This window comes from Pteronotus mesoamericanus, unplaced genomic scaffold (genome assembly GCF_021234165.1).
Source record: "Pteronotus mesoamericanus isolate MK-2021 breed Mesoamerican mustached bat unplaced genomic scaffold, CSHL_Meso_final contig_68, whole genome shotgun sequence".
Lineage (NCBI taxonomy): Eukaryota > Metazoa > Chordata > Mammalia > Chiroptera > Mormoopidae > Pteronotus > Pteronotus mesoamericanus.
The window spans coordinates 11,169,166-11,194,398 of NW_026555234.1; the positions used below are offsets into that span (position 1 = coordinate 11,169,166).

The 25,233-nt window shown below is 41.1% G+C and overlaps 1 protein-coding gene across 2 annotated transcripts in view; it reads left to right on the forward strand.

Annotated features, from left to right (window-relative positions):
• The window catches only part of SLIT2 (slit guidance ligand 2), a 318,355-nt gene extending 299,337 nt beyond the window's left edge, over window positions 1–19,018 (forward strand). For both annotated transcript variants that reach the window (XM_054581986.1, XM_054581987.1), the window contains 4 exons: window positions 11,201–11,355; window positions 16,342–16,633; window positions 16,826–17,037; window positions 18,130–19,018. In XM_054581986.1, coding sequence (XP_054437961.1) covers window positions 11,201–11,355; window positions 16,342–16,633; window positions 16,826–17,037; window positions 18,130–18,371 — 901 coding nt within the window. In that variant the 3' untranslated portion in view covers window positions 18,372–19,018. The remainder of the gene's footprint in view (window positions 1–11,200; window positions 11,356–16,341; window positions 16,634–16,825; window positions 17,038–18,129) is intronic.
• Window positions 19,019–25,233: the final 6,215 nt, after the last annotated feature.

Here is a 25,233-nt window from a genome sequence, read left to right on the forward strand (position 1 = left end):
ACAGGACTGCGGGTCTCCCCCGCAACCCGTAAGTGAAGCAGTCCCACAGGACCTGTCACAAACCGAAAGGGAGTAAAGCGGAAAAGCAGTCACCTGAGGACCCAGCTGCTGATGGATGTGCCAGCTGCACGGAGCCAGAGCACAGATGCTCACAGACACAGCTCCGAGCTGGGGTGGCTGGACGCCCGAGATGCTGAGTGCGGGTCCCCGGGAAGGGGCTCCCTTTGTTTCCACTCTCGCTGCGCCAGGCGCACGCTGCGTCTCTACGGGCTCACGGAAAAACAAATGCTATTTTCACTTCCTAAAGGAAAAGCAGAAGAGTCTTATATTCACATTCCTTTGGCCAGATTCCTTTCTTTTTGTTAGGAAAAACGGGTACTAATGCAGTGTCTTCCGCAAAACAGCGGTAAAGTGAACTTGCAAAAGGCAGAGATACCTGTGTTTATGAAGTTTGGTAGGGATAGCACATTACCCTGGGGCAGAAACCTGGGATGCCGCCACCACCCATACGCTTGAAGGAGCGGAAAGAGGCGGCAGTTGCGGAACTCCACAGGAGCTGTGGAGGGGACCGCAGGACAGGAGCTATGAGCCTCCCGTGGAGTCAGCTCGCAGGGAAGGATGCTGCCGCCCAGCAATGTCCTCCCACCCAGAGCTTCCCTTTGGTCAAATCAGATGCCGGAACACAAAGAATCCACGGATCCCACTAACGCGAGTCATGCAGGAGCCTCCCAGGGCTCAGAGCAGGGTAAAGACCCATGAAGAGTAGGTCTGGAGAAACAACAGCAAGAGAAACTCAGCACAGTGAGTAATTTAAAGTTAGTTACTATTCGTGCAACACATATTTATTGAGCACCTATGATGGGTCAGGGCCTGTTGTAAACTTTCAGGAACAAAACCTCTGCTCTTAGCTTTCGTGTGATGAACCAATGGATACATATGATATGTGTTGGTAATCTTATTGTTATTTTGGAAGTTTTTTTAAAAAATAATATAATATTGATGATATATTGGTGACGTGAAGGGGATGGTATTCATGGGGCATGGATTTTGCTGAAAGTGGACATTTTTGCATAAGACTAACCTTCAGAGCCCATCTGTTGGGTCTCAGCACCAACTCTATTATCCTGCAGAAAACACACCTAGTACATTTCTTCCCATGTCGAGCAGAGCAGGGTTATAAACTCATATGCAGTCAGTACCTTAAGTGAACTAAACAGATCAATTGAAAGAAAACAATATGGTCTCATCCTGTTACTTTTGAACAGATCTAACTTTTCAGAGCCAATAGGCTTGATGTTGGCAATGTAATAGGAGTGGTTCCATCTGGAGCAAACCCAAAGCGAATCTTTGTGCAAAGAGGACCGCACTGCACCTACTCAGCCCTCCCTGGTGCTGCCACGCCAAAATGTGGGTTTGCTGCAACTCCAGCTTTTTCAAGCAAAGACAAAAATCTGAATTCTTTTTTAGCTATAAAGTTTTTTCTCCCTTAAGTATTGGTTCACATTATTTAAAAATACCATTGGGGGTGAACACAATGCATCAAAAGGCCAAACAAGCCTGGCAACCAATCTGTGGGCATTGATTGGAACTAAGCAGAGATCCTGGCCTCTATATTGTTATTATTCTTATGTATACCAGTGCGCTTCAAAAGCCTTCACATCCTGTTTGATCCTTCATAAAAGTTCCAGGGAAGTCGAAGGCATTTGCAGCCATCAATGGAATCCTTTTGGTGGTGAGCTAACCCACTTGGGAATATTTACAGGATGGAAACAAACACATAATTACTGGTTTCCAAGAGGAATGCAGTCGTTAGTTCATCTCCCAATGGAAATGAATCAGGGCCAGCGTCGCAGAGATTGTGAGGCCCGACATCATGAAGCCCCAATTTGACTCAGCCCATAAAAAGATTTCAGAAAATTGATTTTGTGGTCCATTTTGGGGTTTGATTGTTTTTGTTTTATTTTATGCAGTGAAACAGCAGAGAACTTTCAGAAACCATAATAAAGGTTCTTGAGGTTGGCTTATTAAAGTTGGTAATCACAAAAAATATACTTAAAGTATTTCTCAATAAGTTGTAGAAACCCAGATAATTATATCCAAATGATGACTTACTATAAAGTCATTATTTTGAGTTTATCTTCATTACCATGTTTGCCTAACAAACAATAGAGCATACCCTGTGGCTTTTGTATGAAAGACTAACACCACATGGCACACTTTCTCAATGTGAACTAGAAGTCCAGGGAAAGCAGAGCTGTTAATTAATTCTTGCTCTTTGGTTTATAGCACAATAGTCAAGAAAAGTTATTACATTTTTTAAAGGAAAGAAACAACAATTACCTAGAATTAAAATACGGATGATAGTTTGATTGCTTAATATGGATTATATGAATATATAATATAAATATATTAATATTCCAATTTGGAATAGAAAAATACTTTTATGTAATGGAGACCATAGAGGACAATTAAATTATTTCAACACACTAGGAGGATAGAGTATTTGATAAGAAAGAATCATAGTGGCTAAGATGTATATTCAGATCTAGGCTTGGCCAACTACTAGGATGTAAACTCAAGCGAGGTACTTGATTTTCTGTGCCTTGGAATCGTTTCTGTAACTAATGATATAGCAGCTACCCTGTAAGGTCTCTCTGAATGTCGGATTGTAAACTCAGCTTTGTCCTCACTCCTCACTCGCACTGTCTTCATTCTCATCGGCCTTCTGACAAATACAAGAATGTTTTCCTGGTATCTTTTTCTGTGGAGTATCACAGAGGAGTTGAAAGTGTACCCTCAATCCTTATACATTAATAGTAGAAGTATAGGTTGTTTTACAATTTCTGTAGAGAGTATTTTGAAGATATCTGTCAAAATTACAAATACATTCACCCTCTAACCTATAAAATCCCACTCCGGGAAATTGATCCTACGGATATAGCTAAAGATATAGAAATAACATGTGTGCAAGGTAATTCTCTGTGGCATTGGCTGTAAAAACAAAGGTTAGGAAACAGCCCAAGTTTCTATCTAAATAAACTATGTATGGCACAGCCACAGAATGGAATGCACTGTTAAAAAGAAACGGGATGAAGAGAAGGAGAGAATGAGGAGTTTCCCTATACATTATATTGAAAGATTTCCAAGATGTAATGATCAACTTAAAAAAAGAAAAGCAAGGCAGAATGGTGTCAAATGTGGAAAAATTTTTGTATTTTTACCCCCTTATGCTTGCACAGGCAAATGAGGGATAGAGAGAACAGAATGGGGTGGAAGCAAGACCTGTATATGAATATCATCATATCATATCATTTCTATTTTTGAACCATTTGAATTTTATTGTCACTCAAAATGAAAATTGAAGTAATGAAAAAGAGCAGGTGCCCTAAAGACAGCTGCCTTGACTCAAGTCGTAGCTCTGCCACCTATTAACTGGGTGCCTTAAGCAAATGGCATAAGATCTCTGGGTCTCACCTGGTAAAAGGTTGTAATTGATCATCAATTCATCTTTGTGGGATTGCAGTAAGAATTTTATGATTTGATGCCTGTAAAATATTTAGGGCAATGCATACCAAATAGTAAAAATGGTAGCTATTGGGATTAGAATTCCAGAATGTCTGAAATTGAGTTCCTTTCCTTTGCTTCCACCAAACCTGTGTCCCTGTCACATTCCTAACGTCGCTGAGAGGCATCACCAAGTCCTCAGGCATCGTAGGTGCAGTGAAGCTACCCTTAATCTTTTTCTTTCCTTCACCTTCAACTTGAAATTTGTCCCAAGTCTGAACTGTGCGCCTACTAATTTTCTGGCATGTATCCAAATGCTTCTGACCTTGCTCAGGCTTTACTAGCTTGTGAACTGTGACAAAAGGTGTTCCTTCCCCACCATTGAAGCAAAACCCATCAATAACACTGTTCCTTAGTACATATTTTGTTGGGTTGAATTAAATTTTCAAATCTTAATGTGTTTCCATTTAACATGAGAAAAGTGCACTACATTAATGTTTTTAAAAAGAGGTATTTTTATTTAGTCTTACCTCAGAGAATTTGTTCAATTTAAGTTCAGTTTAATTGCATAATTTTATATTATAAAAGGTAGCTTTTGGTAAACTTTTTTTTCCAAATTATGGATTATTTAATGTGCTATTGTAACATTGCATACAGGAATCATTTTGTACAACAGGTGCATCTTTTCAGTTGCATGGTTTCTTTTCGACATTGATGGAAATAGATTTTACTTTAGTAAAATAAAAGCTGACTAAATTAGGGGAAAATAATCATACATTAAGTTATTGTTTCTATAGGATTTTTTTTTTGCTTTAAACAGTTCCATTTTAGATGTCAGTTACTGTCACAAATGAATCTGTATGAGAACCATTATCTCCTAGAATTATGTCTAGAGGGAGTAGTTAACGTAGCTTAAGTGTGTTTAAGAAAATTCAAGACGTAGTAATTATTCCTTTCCCAGTAGAACTAAAGTAGCACGCACATTTTCTCATTTTCTTCCTTACATCTGACTCCAGAAGGCCATGGTTTCTTGCAGGCATGCATAGTGCCAACAGGGCCAGGCAATGCAGGGGATGGCGTGGAGCAGTTGTTTTCAAACAGTGAGCCACAGAATCACCTGAAAGGTGTGTTAAAATACAGATTACTGGACTCCCCCTCTAGTTTCTGATTCAGATCCCAGATATGCCCCCGAATTTTTGTTTCTGTAAGTTCCCAGGTGATGTGCTTGTCCAAGGACCATAATTTCAGAACCGCTTTTGTAAAAGGAACATATTTGAGCTGTGCTCTGAGAGCTCTGGGGGTGCATCTCTTCTCACATCTAAGTGCCAAGACCTCGTGCTTGATGTTGGCCTTGAAAACAGGCTGTGTTAGCAGTATTTTCACCACAGAAATCAATAAAACTCCAGGCTTTTTCTTATTTCAAACAGCCATTCATTGAACATTCGCCAGCACCCTGCTGTCTAAGGGGCCTAATCAGTGACTACAGAGATGACATAAACTGCTAAACAAGTAAATGAATGTAGAATATCACACATGTGCCTTATTTTTACACTGCTTAGAGAAATGCATCAAAAGGGACTTGGCAATAGCACCAGGAATGAATGAATGAGTGAGTGAGTGAATGAATGAATGAATGGCAAGCTAAATTTAAAGTTAACATAAACAATAGTCCCTCAGACGGAAATGGAGCAACCCATTTTTCTCTCAAGCAGGCTGATAATTGGTTGCCTTTCAAAGTGACTTTGTTTTCATCTAGATAGTCAAAATCATTTTTAAAAATGTAATTGAATGCTTTTTTTCTCTAGATTCAAATCAATGTCATTTTCTAACCCAGAGAGGTTCTTTGGAAACCTAGTCAACTACGCTCTAAAACTAGAAAACCAGATAAATATCTTTAAAAAGTACAGGATTATACCACATATAAATTAGCTTCAGCATGTAGGGAATGGGTACACCTACAGAGGACTTTCCCTTGATGACTCTTAGACTTGATTCACTACTCAACCTTTGAGTTATGCAATTTACAGGTTTAGATTAAAAATAATAATAACAATAATAATAATTGTCCTGGCTGGTGCAGCTCCGTGGACTGAGTGCTGGCCTGTGAATCAAAAGGTCGCCGGTTCAATTTCCAATCAGGGTACATGCCTGGGTTGTGGATCCCAGTTGGGGGAGCGTGAGGGGCAACCACACATTGATGTGTCTCTCGCTCCCTTCCCCTCTCTCTAAAAATTATCTTTAAAAAATAATAATAATAAAGAATTGGATCTCATTGGAGAAGCAGAATTGATATGGTCTTCTCATTTCAAAGATAAGACTCAGCCCTTCTTAATATGCCATATGGGAAGACATCACTCTTTACCGTCTTTATAACTTGGAGCAAGTTACTTCACTTCTCTGTGCTTACATTTTCTCATCTGAGCAACTGGACTTCGGTCTGTTTTTCACATGTGTCTGGGAGAATTGGAAGGAACAAGTGTAAAGCTCCTAGTATAGTGCTAGGCACAGGGTAGGCCCACGATGATTGGTAATGGTGGTGGTTTATGTGTATTCTTCATGCTCAGATATCCAGACACTGAAGAATACATACCCAAATACAAATGTTATTGTCTTACAGGTGACTCTTTATGTAGACGTCACTTTCTCTTTTGGTGCATTTTAATTAATTTGCTTCCAAAGTACTGATTAAAATATAACTTTATTTGATAAACTTGTGTAAAACGTCCTGTGAAAACTCCTATGCATATATGTAGATACCTTTAATCCCATTTGACCTCATTTTGAGTTAAAGAGGTAGTGAGGGAAGCTCTTCATTACCATCCCCCTTCACAGCTGAAGTGTCTTCAGCCCAGAGATATCAAAATGAGGTAACCCGTTGAATTCGTCTCATTTTTCAAATTACTATTCCATTGCACAGAATATGCCAAGAGATACTTCAAATTTTTAAGGCAAAAAGCTGAACCTTGCATAGCAAAATGAACTATATATTTTTATTAAATTAATGAAAATAACTTATGATTTACTGTTGAGATAGAAATATAAAAAGCCATTGTTACTATGTCCTACATAAGGCAGGAAAATCTGAGGCAAATTAGGGCCTTGCCTCTTTTCAGCCCTGAGTGTTTAAACTCTTTTCCTGTAGCACACCACAAGACATAGCTGAGTAACTGCTTTATTTTTATACAGCCATTTAGAAATTCAAGAAAATAAAATCTCAAGTAACAGATGAGTGTAGCAAAACTGAATTACATAATAAAGGCCATAAATGCAATTTACATTCCCAGTGGAAAGGCTCGCTGTTAAGTGGTTCACTTGTGACTTCTGTGAGTCATCAAACATATAGTTCCCTTGGGAGGAGTGAGAGAGGGTTTATCAATACTCCTCAGAACCCAGGAGGACGTTACGCATCGCGAGCGGATAGGTAGGCGATGACTGTGATAGACGGGAAAATCGATGATGGCTCAGTTTCATTGTGTTACAACTGGTGTGCCGGTCCCAGCTTTTATTTTAAAAGGTCACACCTGGCCATCCCTCAGTCTCTCACATGTTTTACAAGGCTGCGAGCAACACCAATTTAGAATACTCCCAGCTCTCACACACTTCCCTCAGGCCCCATCTACACAATGCCACCTTAAAAACAAAAATATCTAAAAATATTAATTTCATGATCTCGTTAAAAGGCCAGAGTGAGGCCTTAATGATAGGGAAATAAAAGTGGAATTAAGCTCGGTTATAACTCTTGCCAAGTCCTGGATCAGATTGGACACCTAAAGCTTTTGGGAGGAGAGAAACCTAGTCAGTCTAAATTTTACTTATACTTTGGAAAATTAAAGCCAAATCCAAGTTTCGTATCTATGTGCTTTAGATGCATTCTCATAACCTTCACTGAATTCAAACTCATTATAAGACTGTTACATTTTTTTTACAATTCCTTGATTTTTAGTAAAAGTCAAAGTTGTGTAACTGTCATATAAGGTTATTTTTTCCATAGAACTTTATTCCTAGGCTATTTGGGAGAGAAATCACTTATTAAAGGCTTGTTAGTGGTAGGAACACATGTTAATTGTATAGTACTAGTTACTCTTTCATTTTGGGGTTTGGTTTTGATTTTTTTTTTTTTTTTTGCAGAAGCAATGCATAATAACTAAAAGCATGTACTCTAGAATCAGGCAACCTGGCTTCAAATCTGTTTGGCCGCTGACAGTGCCACTTGGAATACCCTAAGTGCCCAAATCTTAGGGTTGCTGTGAGTCTTACATGAGTTAATACATGTAAAGTTCTTGGAACAGTACCTAGCTCATAGTATGTGCTATATAATTCTTTGGTCTTATTACTCATATTTTTTGGATGAGGAAGATAAAGCAGAGAAAAACTACCTGAAGTCACAAATCCATTGTCACACCTCAAATGAGACCTAGAACAAGCTGAACAAGATTTCTCTCCCAGCATTGTCCTTCAAGATATGGCCACTGTAAAATCCAGTATTTTAAATAAAATACATTTTTTTACATGTCCTGCCCAAAGTATGCTTGAAGTCTCTTGACTAACTTTAAATATTATCCACTTAGTATTACTAAAAATCTACATATATAATACTTAATATATCTCTCTTATACTTTATTACTTAACATGTATTTATTGAGCATCTACTGTATACCAGACACGCTACTGTATACACAAAGGAGCACAGAAATAAGTAAGCATGGCTCCTGCTTTAAAGCAGCATTCTCAGTTGTACTACATCCAATACCACCATCCACAATGACATGCCTGGATTAATTGTCTAAAACCGTGTGTGACCCAGAACCCATCCCCAGTACCTTGGGGTCTTCTTTTTACAATTGTAAAGAAAAAAGGGGGGGCTCATTATTAATATTTATGACTTTATTAAAGTCAGTGTTCATAGAACATTCATAGAAAACTACTTTGAAAGTTCTATATGATCACAAAGAAATAGCAATTGGCCACAACCTTCTCTATGTACATCTTTATTTTAATGTTTTTACTGAAAACTTTTAATAACTTGAACAAGATATACCCCTCCAAAGCAGCTAATGTATTTCTGCCAGTCTTTAATATTATCTTACAATTATTATTAAAAATAAAACTGAACTAATTTTTTTCTGAAGAAAGTTCTGAAATAGTGTGGCATTGATTATATGATAGCTGGTGGTGGCCACGATAGTGACACTAATATCTAACATTTAACTTTGTCCTCTCCATATGCTGGATGCTTTGCGCTCTGCATTTTAAAAAATTCATCTCTTATAGCCCTCAAATTTACCGTAAGAGGGATGAATATTTATTAACATCTATTGAAGAGAAAACTGAACTTAAATAATTAAGTAACTTACCTAAAGTTAAAAGTTGTTAAATTTCAAGACCTGAATTCAAATCCAAGTTTATCTGACAACAAAAATCTGTATGCTTAACTACTATTTGATAGTACTACTCAGCATAACCCCTTAGAAAACTAATATCTAAGACCACTAACAGTTGCAATGTAACTTTACTTAGAAAGTGGTTTCCTCGTGTAGTGCTTTTTTCTATTGATTTTAATGGGATAATTAAATGTGTAGAAGGCAAAAATATTGATTAGCATATCTAACATTTTTTAAAGATGATATTTGACAGAGATTATCAAAGATCCCACATACATGGACTCCTGTGAGCACTTAAAATAAGAGAACCTCAAATGTTTTCACAGCTCTGCAGAGTACGCTATATTGTTATCAAATCACCAAACCTTTCTATCCTGTGTAGGCCAAAAAAAAAAGGAATAAGATTAGACTTCTGTGGTGAGAACCATGCAGAAATGCCAACACATTTTTTTTCTGTTGTTTTCCAGGCTTGACCCATTTGCAAATGTAAATACCAGTGCCTGGAAATTTAAGTAAACACCTTGTGTAGGGAATATTAGATATTCCCAATCTCTCTAACATATGCTTCGATATTTTCTTTTTTGAGCCATTTAAAAAATCTTTCCAGTCAAAATACCATTGTATTAGCTCTTCGATATCCACTGTTTCCTTTTTGCCCCAGTTTGTGTTATGCCATGTGTTGCATCTGTAGTGAAGGGTGAGTATATGACTACCAGGCACCGCGTCTTGTTCCTCTTCTTCACCTGTCCCTGCTGAACTCTCAGGAGAGTCACAGCCACATTTTAAAACCATACAGCACCTACTAACTAATGGTACCCAACTTCATCTTATTTTCAACCCTTGTCTTTTATTTATCTAAGTTTTTTAATCTTCTTGTTTGTATCCATATTACGAATTTTCATAAGCCCCTCAAAATTGTTAATTGCTGCTCCTGGCCATGCGATGTTATAGAAGAGAAACTGAAGGGCTCCTGTCACCAGTAGGCTCCTAGATGCGACTGTATTCTACTTTCTGTTTGACTTGTCACCCCCTGTTGTCCCCTGAACTTGGACTTCTTCACAGCAGTATCATTCGATGGGTGGTCCTCAGAAAAATGCAAAGAAAGTAAGAATATATTATCCATGAACACACTTTAAAAAGTGCAGTGGTCCTACCACGTTGGATCATCCTGAATTTGGGTACATTTGATTCTGGGAAGTCACATGTGCAGTGCTGAGGGAAGCAGAAGCCACTTCCCTGCTAACATTAAAGTCCGTAGAAGATATTTCACCCAGGTGTAGGTTCCTTGTCTTCTGCATGTCATTTGGGTGAACAGTATCTTAGTAAATGCAACTTTTGTGGCATTTAACAGCAAATACATCAAGCATCTTTTTAATGTGTATATGACATGTGTCCAGAAAGTATCCAGCCATGTGCTATGAAAAAGAGACATTTATTGAAGAAGATACAAGAAACATTGTACATAAGACAATAACACCTCAATCCCCTTCAAAGTAGGCACTTTGGCACACAGTTCTCCCAGTTGCCATCAGCTGCCCCATTGTATTTTTCCTGAATCTCATCGACGGTCTGAAATCTCTTTCCCTTCAAAGGTGATTTTAGTCTTGGGATAAGCCGTAAGTCACAGGGTGCCAAATCTGGGCTGCAGGGGAGCCGAGTCACTTGGGTGATTTCATGTTTCACCAAAAAACGTCATGCATGAGCGGGCATGTCATTGTGCTGAAGCTGCCAATCACCAGTTGCCCATAGGTGTGGCTTTCTGAATCATCCTAGTAGTTTCTGTGGAAGGATGTTCAAACTTAATGCAAAATTTGATGAAGATTCATTGCTCTACTCGCTCAGTCATTTTGAATGCAATGGCCACACAGGATACATGCTCACTCAATGGCATCTACCACTCCCACTGACTAGTACAGTGAAGTCATCATTGTTCACACATGCGCATACCAGTCCACTCTCCTTGGCTGCCAGGTTACATCCATGTCATTGCAAACTGTACTCTTTATATTTATGAGGCTGGAATTTTTCTGGACAGACCTCATATATTAAGAGAATGTGACTGGATAATGATAAAATCTACTCATTTCCACTTCTCCCAATGGAAAAGCAAGCTTATGTCTATTCCTAAGAATAGAAATAGTATCACCTTGAAAATATCTTATTTTTAAATCAACTAATGGTTTTTACCTTCATTAATGTTAGATAAGAGTGTCTTTTTCCAAGAAGTGTTTATCGGCATTTGTATTGTGTCTTCTTTTCTTTAGTACGAAGAACTGGAAACATCATCTAAGTTTTGTTTGTTTGTTTGTTTGTAGTGTGGAGACGATCAATGATGGAAACTTTCACATTGTGGAACTACTCGCCCTGGATCAGAGTCTCTCCCTCTCCGTGGATGGAGGGAGCCCCAAAATCATCACCAACTTGTCAAAGCAGTCCACTCTGAACTTTGATTCCCCACTTTACGTAGGAGGTAAGCTCTCTTCCAAATCCAGTGGGTCCCCAAAACCTGTGATTCTCATCAAAGACTGATTCTGAAGTTGTTGGTGCCTGGTGCCGTAGTCATTGACCAATAGTGATCAATCGCTGAAAGATGGACAGCAAAGATAGAAAAGAGTGAGCCCTAGATACCTGTTAAGGGATCCTTTTGTAAATACCAGCTCCAGTTTTAATGTGTCATTGAGGGGAAGGAGAACATTCTTATTTCTTTGTGTCTATCACATGCTGGGTGATTTACACATCATAGAATTTCATCTTGTTATTTGATCTGGTCTGTGGAAAAAGAAAGCCGTGAGAGGTCAAATCAGACAGTGAAAAAAGGACGAAACAAGTTTGATTACATACTATGGAGTGCATGACCTCACCCCAGCTCCTGTGAGGAGGTGAACACTCCAGCTTCTGTGACATCATGCTAGGAATGTCCTGTCATCTACAATGAGTTACTAACTCAATGAGGATACATATTAATGAAATAGAATGAATGAATGAATGAACTTATGAACCAACTAAATGTACAAATTGTATTGGGGTAATAGAAAATATTTTTGTTTAATTGTAACCTTATTGTGAGCAAACGAGAGAGAGTTGGGCAGGCGGATTCAGGCTTGGAGTAATAAAGACGTCGGACTATTATTAAGCAAGAGGTCAGGTGAGTACGTAGGTGAAGAAAGAAGTATGAGCAAGATTCTGAAGAAGTCCAGAGAGAAGATTGACAAAGGAGAGAGCTTCCATTCTTGCCTCTATTGGGAGGAGCCGATATAAACTGGAGACATAGAATTTCAAATTACAGGCAAAGGAGCAAGAAAGCATGTGATGTTGAATTAGATCACATTGAATTGAGGTGAAATGACTGATAAAATTAACTTGTTTTACAGATAAATAAGCTAAAGCTTTTCTACAGGTCAGCATAACTGATTTCTTCACCATGACAAGCATTTTATGAAGTTCACATCATTCCCTTCAAAATAATAACCTTTGGCTGCTACACAATTTTCTCAGCCCCCTCAGAGCCTTCCCTGACAGCATTTTTTGGAATTATCCTGAACGTTTGGAGCACTTTTATTTTCAATCATTTGGAATAGAAAATTTTAACACTTTTGATAGAGTTTTTGAGTTTTTAGAGGCAGTTAAAAGTCTTTGGTTCCATTCTGTAAACATTTATCGAGCATCTCCCATATGCCAAGAACTAAGCTAATAGATATCTGAAGAAAAGTTGAAAAAAACAGTTTCTTCTGTGCTCAGGGGAATGGGGAAGGCAGACACCTCTTCAAGTCATGAAATGTATCACATGTTAAGTCTGTGCAGCAAGTTGACTGATGTAGTTGCTACATGGGAATCACAACTGTGAGATTCATTGAAAGACAGAAGCCTTCCTTTTTACCTGTACTACAGTCAACAGCCGTGGCCTTGGGAGTGGAGAAGCAAGTCACGGATGTACCTGAGATGGGAGCGAAAGTGTATCGACTAAGCACATGCTATGCACTCAACACGAAGCTTCTTTTACAGTCTTATTCCTCAGAGACTTGAGGAAGTAGATATGATTTTTTTGTTTGTTTTACAGTCCCGAAGAGGCAATCTCAGGGACTTCATAAAACTCAACCCAGTCCACAAAGCTCTGAAGTGATAGACACCTCACTTAAGTCCAGGTCTGTCTGACCCAGAGCCACCTGCATTGCCACTCACTGATTAACATAGAGCAGAAAGGGATGCAGTCAAAGGTTTGTGGCTTTTTGTTGTTTTCTGGAGTAGTTCTTCACTTGATTTCATCATGCTTTCATTAGAAACAATTTCATTAGATCTGTGTAAACCCTTTTAGAATATGATTTGTGACGGCGGGGTGGATTACAGAACAGGAGGGCTTGAGTCGGAACATTTTTCAAAAAAGAAAAAATATATTTTAGATACCAAACTAAAAGCAGTCATCCTCTGGCTGGTAGAGGGCCTGGATGTGCACCCCACGCGGCTGCCCACCCCGGCCTGAAGGAAACCACTTCTGTCCCCGCCTCACTGCCAGAGAGCAGAGCAGACAAATGTCCTCGTACCTCAGAGTGCAGGGTAATTCAGATTCAGGACAACAGTGTGGTATCGCTGCGGGGAGAGGGAAATAAGGAGACTAAATGGTAATGGGAAGAAAATACAATAAAGATTAAATTTTTAAAAATCTTTTAAAAAAACAAAGAAGAAATACAAGGCAATCATAAAACTGCAGCCCTGAATTCTGTATGATGAAGGCAGGGAACCTGAGGTAGCAAAGGAAGGTGAGGTAAACAAGCTCTCCTTTGTCTCCAAGTTTGAAAGGAGGGGTTCTCCTCAGTGAAGACTCCACAGCTTAGGCCCCTTGCAGAATGTCCTCTAGCAAAAGAGGGAGCCAGCTTTACCTTACCCTTGGGTTACCCTTGCCTTCCAGGCCTTGCTCAACACAAAGCAGTCTGATCTTTGTGCTTTTCTGTGTAATGATCCAATCAGAACATGTAGTATTACCTAATGGGTTCAAAAACAAGAGTTAAGACCTACACATAAAGACCCATCAATGTGTCACAGACCCCCTAATGCCACCCTTGGACAGAAGACCTCAGCTCTGACCCTTAATGCCTTTATTGTCACTTTAAAACAGGTAGAGCTAGTTAAGCCTAAAAGCCTCCTACTGAGTTATCTGCTGATGGAACTCCAGCTGCAGGCTTGGAAACAAGCAGAAAGGGGAAAAAAACAAAAACAGGGACCTACTTCTTCTCTTTTAATAGTTTATTTTTTATTTTTATTGCATTTTTTCATCACCATTTATCCCCCCTCTACCCTCTGCCACCTCCACTACCCTTCCCCCTGCAGTCACCACACTGTTGTCTGTGTCCACGAGCCCTTTCTCCTCTGCTGGGTCCTTCTACCCTGCCCTGCCAAAGCTGTCATCCTGCTCTCTCTCTATGGGTCTCTCTATCTTGCTTGTTAGTATCAGTTAAGACCTTGTACAATTGTTAGCTTTGGGAATAAAAGGAATGCCTTTCCTGTTTGTCCCCGCTGTGGAACATCACCGGTCTGTATTTATTCTTGACGTATGCACATATATGTATTATAACCCAGTCACAATGAGCTATTAAAAATAGTTTGGAAAGGTATTCTTTTTTTAACCTCTGAAGAAAGGCCATAAACATGTGGACATTAAAATCCAAACATTTGTGATAGATAAGATTGAATTAGGACATCGTGTCCCAGAGTAAGGGATTCCCTGTCGCTAGCCCTCTAACTTGGACTAGTGGCACATTTCATCCCCTGACCCTGCTCTACGGAAGCGCCCCAGTTCCCAAGGCCAGATGGACATAGATGAAAACCCTAAACACCCAGAACTTCAAAGGCCAAGCACATAACTTGGTGCTGCCCACGTGCAACTGTGGACCACCGCATCGGAGTCACCTGAGTTGCATGTGAGCGTGCAGACTCCTGCACGCCGGGCCTTCCTGCTGAGTTGGACTCCGGGCAGGGAGAGAGGGGGTCGGAGAACCGCTTTCTGAGCGTGAACGTCTGCTGGTCCTCATGTATGACTAGCCTGGAAACAACTCTTTTGGTCCATCCTCTCATGTCATGGACAAGAATACCAAACCTCAGCGAAGGGAGATGACCAGCCCAAGTACACACAGAACCAGCAATCAAGACTTGGACCTCTTGCCCTGTGGTGTTGTGCACCTAGCTATCTGACGGTGGCGCCTGCAAGCAAGGATGCTTCGATGGGAAAGATGACGATGCCACACAGCAGGGCCCAGAGAGTGCCGAGGCTCTTGGGCCTTACAACCATTGTACCCCCCTAGACTCTCCAGCCAGAAGCTCAGAGACCCCGCAGGACAAGGACCTGAACACCAGGGTGAAGTCAGCTCTTCTCTGAGCCTCCCGCAGTGACCTGGACAGTTGCCTTCTGTTGGAGCCCCTCCAGGAAGTATTTCAGGGTCTGGCTTAAGCTGTGGAAAGATTCCTCAGTTTTGCCAAATGTGGGTTGCTAGATGACTATCACTAGTGGAATGAATATATACAAAGACTGCAAATTCTATGTGTGGAGGAATTTATTTTGTATTTCCGATTCCCTGGAATATGATGGCTTCACTCTCCATTATCAAGGAACAAACTGATGTGAATGAGGTGCCATCCTGATAGGAAGCGTGGTGAGTGTTTTCAGGCACTGAGATCCGCGACCGGGCTCCGGATGTTGTCAGTGGTGAGCTGGATTAGTCTCTGGCTCAGAATTTGGAAGGACTAGTGTCCACGGTCACTGTGAACCCCAGCTCCCGCCCTCAGAACCTGGATGGACTGAACCATGACGAGAGATTGCAAGGTTCATCTCACCTGCCTAACTCTAACCCAGTCCTCTTGGGTGACACTGAGTATGCCACCTGAGCTCTTTGGGCCCTGGGCTCTTCGTCTTTAAGAGACGAGATTGGTCAGGGAGTTACCAGCCTCACTTTGTGGAACTCTAGGCTTCTGGGGAGTCATGTCGAAGCCGAGGGGGTGAGTGCAGAGAGAGGAGAGAGCACTGTCCCCTCCCCCTTCCCAATCCCGCCTTTCAGATGTTGTATATGTATTCCTCCATGTTGGGTTTGGTTTGAAACAAATATTAAAAAGTAAAGATTGACCATCAGTGAACTAGGTCCTTTATCTAGTTGTTCATTAAAATTGCCCAGAGTTTCATAAAAAACAAAAGCAAAGAAACATACGTGTCTTCTCTGCCCCCCGCCACCCTGCCCAGAAAAGGAGGTCTGGGTGGAGGTGCCAAGCATCAGTATTTCTTCCAGGAGCCCATGGGATTGTAAAGTGCATCCAGGTTGAGATCCACAGGACTGGATGCTCGTGACATCAGTTTCTCCTAAAGAAGTGTCACACAGACGGCCACCCTGCTGGAAGAGCTAAGAGCAGCGTCTGGGTGGCAAATGGCTGAGGAGTCCCCAAAGAGCCTGACCTCTGACTCGCTGTCCCTCCCCAGGCATGCCCGGGAAAAACCACGTGGCTGCGGCCCTGCGCCAGGCCCCCGGGCAGAACGGCACCAGCTTCCACGGCTGCATCCGCAACCTCTACATCAACAGTGAGCTGCAGGACTTCCGCAAGGTGCCCATGCAAACCGGCATCTTGCCCGGCTGCGAGCCATGCCACAAGAAGGTGTGTGCCCACGGCACGTGCCAGGCCGGCAGCCCATCAGGCTTCACCTGCGAGTGCGAGGAAGGATGGACGGGGCCCCTCTGTGACCAGAGGACCAATGACCCCTGTCTTGGAAATAAGTAAGTTTGTGCTCCTTGGTACGTAAACACCCATATTGCAACCCTCAAAGCAAACCCTAAGGGAGGAAGGGCGGGGAAGCGGAAGGAAGTCAGCTCCTTAAACTGCCTCCTTCATATTTCTTCCATCACCGTCCCTCCATCCTTATCCCTTCTGCTAACCCATTTTCGTTCCTGCGTCCCTCCTCTCCGCAGATGTGTGCATGGCACCTGCCTGCCCATCAACGCCTTCTCCTATAGCTGTAAGTGCCTGGAGGGCCATGGGGGCGTCCTCTGTGATGAAGAGGAAGATCTGTTCAACCCCTGCCAGGCCATCAAGTGCAAGCATGGGAAATGCAGGCTCTCGGGACTGGGCCAGCCCTACTGCGAATGCAGCAGTGGATACACTGGGGACAGCTGTGACCGAGGTAAGCCAGCCCACTGGTCACCTCCCCTTCTTAGAAAAGCAAGAGGGGCCTCGTCTTTGAAAAGAGAGAGAAAGGGAGACAGAATGAGAGAAAGCCAGAGAGAGGGGAGTGATGTGGGGAATGCCGGGTCTTTTATAACCTGTAGTTGCTGCTGCCTATTTCTTTCCCAGTGTTTTGAAGGCAGCAGCCGGGAACTGTCCTATCCTCCCCTGCAAGATTTTTACTGGCCAGAGGCTCACAGTCTGCTCTGCAGAAATACTCCTTTCTGCCTCCCATAGAAGTGTACTGTACTTGACTCCTTTCTTACCTTTACCTGATGTTCTCACCCAAATATGTTACGAAGTTGTCTTCTGGCGTGGAGAAGAGGGAGCTGATAATTTGGCTCTAGTGTGAGGACAAAATCACCTGTGACCTTAGAATCGAACTAATTTATCCCAGTGCATTATGCAGGCAAGACAGACGGAAACAGACTGACTTGCTAGGCCACCTTTCTCCCCGTCCCGTGTCTGCGTGCCCAGCATGCCCTGCCTCCACCGGGCACGGGTTCGGTTAGTGTATCAGGGGACCAGACAAGAGGAACGTGCCCATGGAAGCTTTTAGCAGATGGCGCTTTTTGAACTAGTTCCTACCAGGGTAATTTAAGAAGTTAGCGGTATGTTACTTGCATTAACAGATTGAATGATATTAAACCTCAGGTCTAATAAATTAAATCGCATACTCTCTGAAACTACTCCCCGCGGGGAACAGAACCAGCTGTTGGGAGTGTAAAAACAGAAGATGTGTATTTTTGCCATAAAGGAAAAGACTTAGGAATCCAATATTCTTGTCAGTCCAAGGGCCATAATATTTGTAGTTCACATTTATAGTATGCTCTCTGCTGAAAATAAAGGCCAAAAAAGAAGCATTTTGCCAAAAACAGTGGGCCAGGCCACCAGTCCATAATATGTCATATAAGCGTAAGGCTGACAATAGCAGTAACAAACAGGAAGCAGACGTGCCACCTCTGATTCCAGGTGTGGGTTCTTGGTCATCCTGCATGACTGCCTTACAGAGACGGCCCTTAAAGTGCTTGTGCTTTTTGTTCTTCCCTAGAAGTCTCTTGTCAAGGGGAGCGGATTAGAGATTACTACCAAAAGCAGCAGGGCTATGCCGCTTGCCAGACAACTAAGAAAGTCTCCCGCCTGGAATGCAGGGGCGGGTGTGCCGCAGGGCAGTGCTGTGGACCCCTGAGGAGCAAGCGGCGGAAATATTCTTTCGAATGCACTGACGGGTCCTCCTTTGTGGACGAGGTCGAGAAGGTGGTCAAGTGCGGCTGTACCAGGTGCACCTCCTAACCGCCTCCCTGGCCGCTCTTGTCTTTGGAAGATCTTGTCTCCTCCTTGACCATGTTGGACTCATGAAAGCTTCATAGTGGAAATATTTGAAATATATTGTAAAATAAAGAACAGACTTATTTTTATTATGAGAATAAAGACTTTTTTTCTGCATTTGGAAAAAAAAAATAGAGATGCTTGAACTACAGCTTCCCCGACGCTGGAGAAGTGTGAAGGCAGATAACCCCGGAGGCGCGAGAATGACATCGGGAGCCGCGGCGGCTCGGGTCCATCCCTGGAACACTCTGAAGACAAGCAGAAGCACACATACACACAAGGGAGGCTCAAGCTATGGCGCACTGATGTGAACGTGCCCTCGCCCGCGTCTCTTGTGTTCACGAGGACAGACCAAGCACATGCGTGTGAGTGAGGAGGCAAGGCAGAGGAATGGGACCCAGCACCCACAGAGAGAACAAACGGATGAGAAGTATTTGGTGCAAAACACAGAGTCCCAACAACCTGGGTTCCATTTGTGAGAGAAGACGGGGATGCTAAAATTTTATCTTCTTTTTAAATGTCAGCATGTTAGCAGAAGAAGCACACAAAAGTGTTTATCTACCGTTTTCCAGTATTAATTTTTTTGTAATATAAATGATAAAAGAGATGATAAAGAACCAATAGATTATTGATAAATAAATTAGTAATAATATGAATTTTTGTTTCTATGAGTTCTAAACAGCCCTATACAGTATTCAGTTTTGATGAGAAATATTTATTGTATCAAAGTACATTGTACTTAACATTTTAGGCCATCTTTTGCTGTTTCTCGATGCTTTAATATATATTAATTTATAATTGTCCTGATATTTTTGTACATTTTTCAAACTTAAAAATCAGGATTTTTTTTTTTTTTTTGGCAATAGTACTAACATAGGGTGTTATCTTGGGATAAATGCGTGTTGGTCTGTTTACTTTGACATCTGACCACCGATGTCACCGACCTACTGGCCTCACTCAGGACACCTGCAGAGAGTATGTCATGTCCTTGCGTGAGACAGTCCTGTACAGAAAGAAGTGGCCCCTCTGCAACCTGTCCTCACCGAACAAAAATGGTGTGTAGCAATCAACACTAGAAAGTAGATCTTTTACAAATTAATGTTCCCTTGACCTTTTTGGCCCTTTGGGGGAGGGGTGGGTGGTGAGAGAAAAGGCTGTAATGTTAAGAACTGTGATTTTTTTTCCAATCAATAAAGCTCCTTTGTTACCTTAATGTTCCCATGTTAACATGTTTGCTGCTAAATTGCAATGTAGAATTGATAATGATTTATAGTGGACTGTGCTCTTCCCTCCTTAAAAATCCCAGGGTATCCTGTAAAGATGAAGATGTTTCTTTCCAAACTTTTTTTACAGAGAAAATTAGATGTACATGTACAATTCAGTGTGCTTTGTCTTTCTCCAGACTAATATCAGTTATACTACTGATGTTTGTAAATTAAACAGATATTTACTGCATTAACAGCTTGGTGATTTTCTTAGCAATTGCACAGTATTTTAAGTCCTCTCCTTAAGAATTCTTTATTCAGAGTGATACAGAAAGAACAGAGAAGAGAACCTCCATTTTTTCCTGTCAGACATTATGTTGCAGTTAGCACCATGTCACTTCTTAGCACTTTGGAATGACCACATAGAAGAGATGGTAGAAGGAAACATTCTGTACTAGGAAAAATGTGCACATTCAATTAATTTATTCCCCTGAAAATAGAAGGTGAAATCCAACTAAACCACGAATGGTATTTTCATTTTGTTCTTCTTTTTCCTTCAATTAGAAAAAGATGGAAAACAATGAAAAACAAGGAGTGTCTTTCTTCACAGGCATACCCAGGCAGATGTTGGTAGTGTCAAGGTACCACCTACACAGGGAGACAACATTGGCTGGTTGGAATATTAATGCCCGCCCTCCATGCGGAGATATCCTCATTTTCCTGTAAGAAAATCACATACGTGTATGTACACACACACATACTCTGTCTTTCACACACACAAGGGTCCAATCATTTATTCACGCTTGTTTAAAAAGTCTACATTTTTAATTACATAAATATTATAAAGTCAACTTAAAACATTTTTTTTATTCCCATCAGTTACTTCTCTTTTTTTCCAAGAGCTGTGGACCATTCATTAAGCAAAGGAACATCTACATGGGTGACATGGTTTAGATTTGTGTTTATAGGTCTGGATTATCTTAAGAGCCACTGTTTCTTATAGACTAGGACTATGCCTAGGGCTTTATATGAATTGCTGCATTCAGCTCTCACTACAAAGCCACACATGGGGTCACCGCACTCCCTACTTTACCCAGACACAAACAGCTAGAAACAGAGGAGCTGAATTCCAATGCCCATGCTGCAGCTCGGTACTCACAACCCTCTACTAAGGTTCCTTTAAACCTTTGAGCCTCATTTCCACAACGCAATTTTTTTTTTCCTCTACTGATCATTGTTGATTTAAGTAATCTAGATTAGAGATATTTGGGGGGTTTTTTTTGTTTGTTTGTTTTTTAAAGGGGAAAAATAGTGAGTCTCAGTAATTTCCAGACTCTTTTATTTTTCCCCTCCTTCTTGCTTATAAAGGCACAAAATAGAATTATCTTCACCTGAGGTTTGGGTTGAGTTAGCAAGTTCCTTAAGGGATAGTTTGCCTTGGGATGAGACTACTTTCTGTGCATGAACTCTTCTTTGAGAAAATCCAATAGCCAAATAATTACCAGCAAAGGAAGGACAATTATTTGTGTTATAAAAGCTTCCTTACTTTTAAAGCCTTAACCATAAAATTACTTTAAGAAGGAAACTAACTATTCTAGAGCATTTCCAATAGAGCCCAATCCATTCAAAAAATATTCTGCCCATTTCAAAACTACTATACAGAATAACGGCCATTTGTAATTTGAAAAGGAGTGATTAAAAATCATTAAATGTGTTTACTTTAAAATTCTCACACTAGTGAGACACCATCAGGAAATGCAATGAAGATTTGACATGTGTTCAATTTAAGATGTGTTCATTGAATAACTATCTCAACATTTTCAGATTTCCTGAAATTATTTCTAAGCAGTAATAGACTAACCCTGGTTTTAGAATTGCTGTGAGCCTTTTTTTTTTTTTTTTTTTTTGCAAGGCTTGCTTTGTCAGCAGCAACATTTTCTGGGGAAGTGATTGAAAGACTGTTGAAATCAATTCAAGACTTACAGATGTTGAGTGTCACAGTGTCATCTGCCTCATAGAGGCCATTATTTCAAAAGGGGTGTTTGTGAAAATGCATAAGCTTTAAAAAGTATCTGAAGCTATGTAAATTACATAAGCTATTTTTGTTCATAATCATCTCTGTGTGCTCAAAATTTATTTAAAAATACCTCTTTATTTCCTATCTCTAATCACTTGCAAGAACCATGCTGAACTCTGATATTAGTGCAGAGCAAACACAGCCCTGCTGCCCATTGAGAGCATGCGCTCTATGCGGCTGGGGCTGAGGTTAAGGTAGGTAATAGATTTTCTAGAAACCACCATACCAACATTTAGTTTCAGACTGTGAGCAGGACCCTGAAGGAAATTATGAGATATTAGAAAATAGCATAACAGTGGAATCCAATCAAATCCATGTTGAGAGGTTAGGGACTGCCTCTGTGACAAAGTGACATTTGAGCTGAGTCATGAAGGATAAAGTAGGACCTAGGATGGAGGCAGATGGAAATAGATGTGGGGGTCAAGGGTGAGGGTCCTGCAGAGAAAGCAGCCTGCCTATAGGCCTGAGGAGGGAGGGAACTCTTACGCAGCGCAGGTAACAAAAGAAGCAAGTATAGGCAGAGTGAGGCATATATTGATTTCATGTGTGGAATACAGAGGCCATTTTCTGGCTTTTTAAACTCACTTCTTATAGTCCAATTTTTCTTTTGAGCGTCTCTTTGCCATGCACTTTGGAAATGTCAACAAAAATGGCTTTCCATTTTAAAATGGCAACTAGTTTTTTTGTGTTTAATACTGTTCCCCAGCTTCAAATGAAATACCTCTGAAGATACAGGAAATATAAATACTTATAATAGCATTAAAAATTAAGAATAATATATCTTGAATCTCAAAAGAATTTCCTGACCTCAAAAGCTGATGAGGCAGGATTGAGATGAGGCACTGCTGGCCAGCCTGTGCTTTGAAACTCATGCATTCCTTTCTCTGAACACCAAGGCTGGAGACTCAGGAAGTGAGTCCAGTGGAAAATCATCAAATATCTGTGCATTAAGAGCGGCCACTTTGTGAGGATGCCACAGAGCTGTGCCTTCAATGAATGCAGTAAAATCTTTCTTCATCTGCTAGGATCCTCCAGTCTCATCGATGAAAACAAAACTGCACAAAATACCCGGGAAGATCTTGAAAGGTGTAGTCCCTATAAATAAACTGTTGTGGATGTGAATTAACCCTGGAAGAGCCATGGTAGCGATGCACGCTGAGAATAATGGGAAGAGGGAAGTACTTTGTCAGTACAGAAAATCAGAGGACAAATGCTTTAATATTGACTCACTACTAAAATAATAAAATGGATTGAGCAAAAGCACAGTAGTGGAAGTATACAAATTATATTTGGGGGTGACTAAGAAGTTCAGAATTCTCTGCTGGGCATAGAAGTCTATGAAGGTTGTCTGAGTAGGAAAGCAGTTTGTCCAGATCTGTAATATGGGATTTTAGATGATTGCCAAATTTTAAATGAATTGATCAGGTGACTGTTTTTTAATTCTAAAAAAGTGAAGAAAGTAACATATATGCAAAAACTCTTTTCCAAATGGATTTTTCGGTTGCCTTCCTCCTCCTCTCACAAAGGGGAAATGAAGGACGCTCACAAATGCTCACTGTGTCCAGAGATATAAAATTCAGCCGAGTGAAGGCGTTGCCACTGTACATTTGTAAGTACTGTAACTTTGTCTTTGTGTCAATGGTAGGTGGTTGAATTAGGATTCTAAAGAAAATCAAATGTTAAAAAAAAAACCCCACACACAACAAAATGAGGGAGTGGGTGCAACCGCCATAAAGGCAATTGTCTAAAACCTTGCTATCATTAATCTTACTCTCCCTTCTTGAAGTGGCTAGAATTATTTTCCGTTTGTTCCCATAGATTGTGGCAGAGAGATTAAGCGACTTGCCCAAGGTCACACAATCCAAATCTCCTGACTCCAACCATAATGCAATATTGATTTCACTGGAATTGATAGGCAAAGTCTGCGAAGGGCCTTGTGCTAGGGAAACACGTATTTCTCAAGGCAAGTTACAGTATTTTGGTTTTATAAGAAAAACGCCCATGAAGAGCACTCACTTTCCCCATAAGAACACGTTAAAATCTTCTCTTTGTCTCCCATTTGAAATAAATAGTACTCTGAACTGGAGTTTCTTCCAGGGACTGAGGCGGGAGGGACAGAGCCAGTTTTCCGAGGCTGCTTCAGGATTTCAGGTCATCGGTCTGGTCAAGTGGGCCTTGGTTGAGTGAGGCGACAGGGAGCGATTGAATTGTGCTGCTGAGATAGTCACAAGGACAGCATCGGAGTGCCCTGGTCTGGTTATAACAGGGGCAAAGTCGCAACCTTGGATTCATTCCAGGTCTCAAGGCATCCTTTATAAAGGAAAAAAAAAAGGTCACGAAAATAAACTTGAACGAGCATGCCTGATAAACACTGTGTCCACAGGCTTGGGGGCCCGAACCTCAGGGGAAAGGCTCTCGTCTGTGAATTGCCTCGCAGTTACTTGATCCCACTTGGTTTCTGCTCACAATACTGCCATTCAATTACCTTGACCTCCAGTTCTTACTTTCAATTATATCTCCACATTGATTTTTTTCATTTCTATTATTCCTATGTTAGCTACAATTCTTCTCTTCTGATGCCTGTCAACTCCTTTTTGGAGCTGTGAAATGAGCAGGAACACATTTCTGAATGACACGCACAGTGCTCTGTTTGATTAGGAAATATGTCTGTTATCACTTGGCAGAAAACGCCTGGTGGCCCCACAGTGCAGAAGAAGAAATGGTACCCCTAGATCTCTGTCTCCTCATTTAACCTCAATATCCTTTCCCCCTTTTCTTTGAACTGTTTCCACAGTTCAGAAAATTAACACACAATTGTACTACTAAAAAAGATAGTCTGAGAGTAAGGGGTTGTAGGGGAGCAATTCCCATCAAAGCTGTGGCCACAACAGAGCGCACCCCACGCCAAGCACACAGAGGCCAGAGGCCCAGTCGGGTCAGCTCAGCTGGGCCGGCGCTGCTATTCCAGGCCCCCATACACACACACACACACACACACACACACACACACACACACTTCACCTATCAACTCACCAATTCCAAAGCCATGGGTTTTAAAAACCCATGATATCTTAACAGCTGCCTTTTGGCCCCAGCTGAAGGATTTTCATTTGCAGATATTTTTTGGAAGGGCTAACTCATAGGCCAGATGACACATAAGCTCATGAGCTGAGAGATACAATCAGGACTCCAGAAATAGAAACTGAATCTTCTCTCCTGCAGAAATAAAGGTAAAAATTAAGTTACCCAAGGAATTGTCTGAGATTCAAAATTTAAAAAAAAATAAGAGTTGCAGCGTTGTGTGTTCCCCATTTTCTTTACCTGAATCTGATTTCTCCTGAAAGCAGAATCTGCACAGAGAAGAAGCTGCAGCTCCGACAGTCATAGTACAATATGGAACCCAACCAGAGGGTCCAGGATAGGAAAAGGGCCACACCTGGAAGTGCATCCTTGACTAAGGGTGTCAGAGCGTTACTTTTCCAAGATCCCTTTCCTCACTCTAGATGGGCTCTTCCTTCTTTCACACCACACCCTGTCCTCAAGC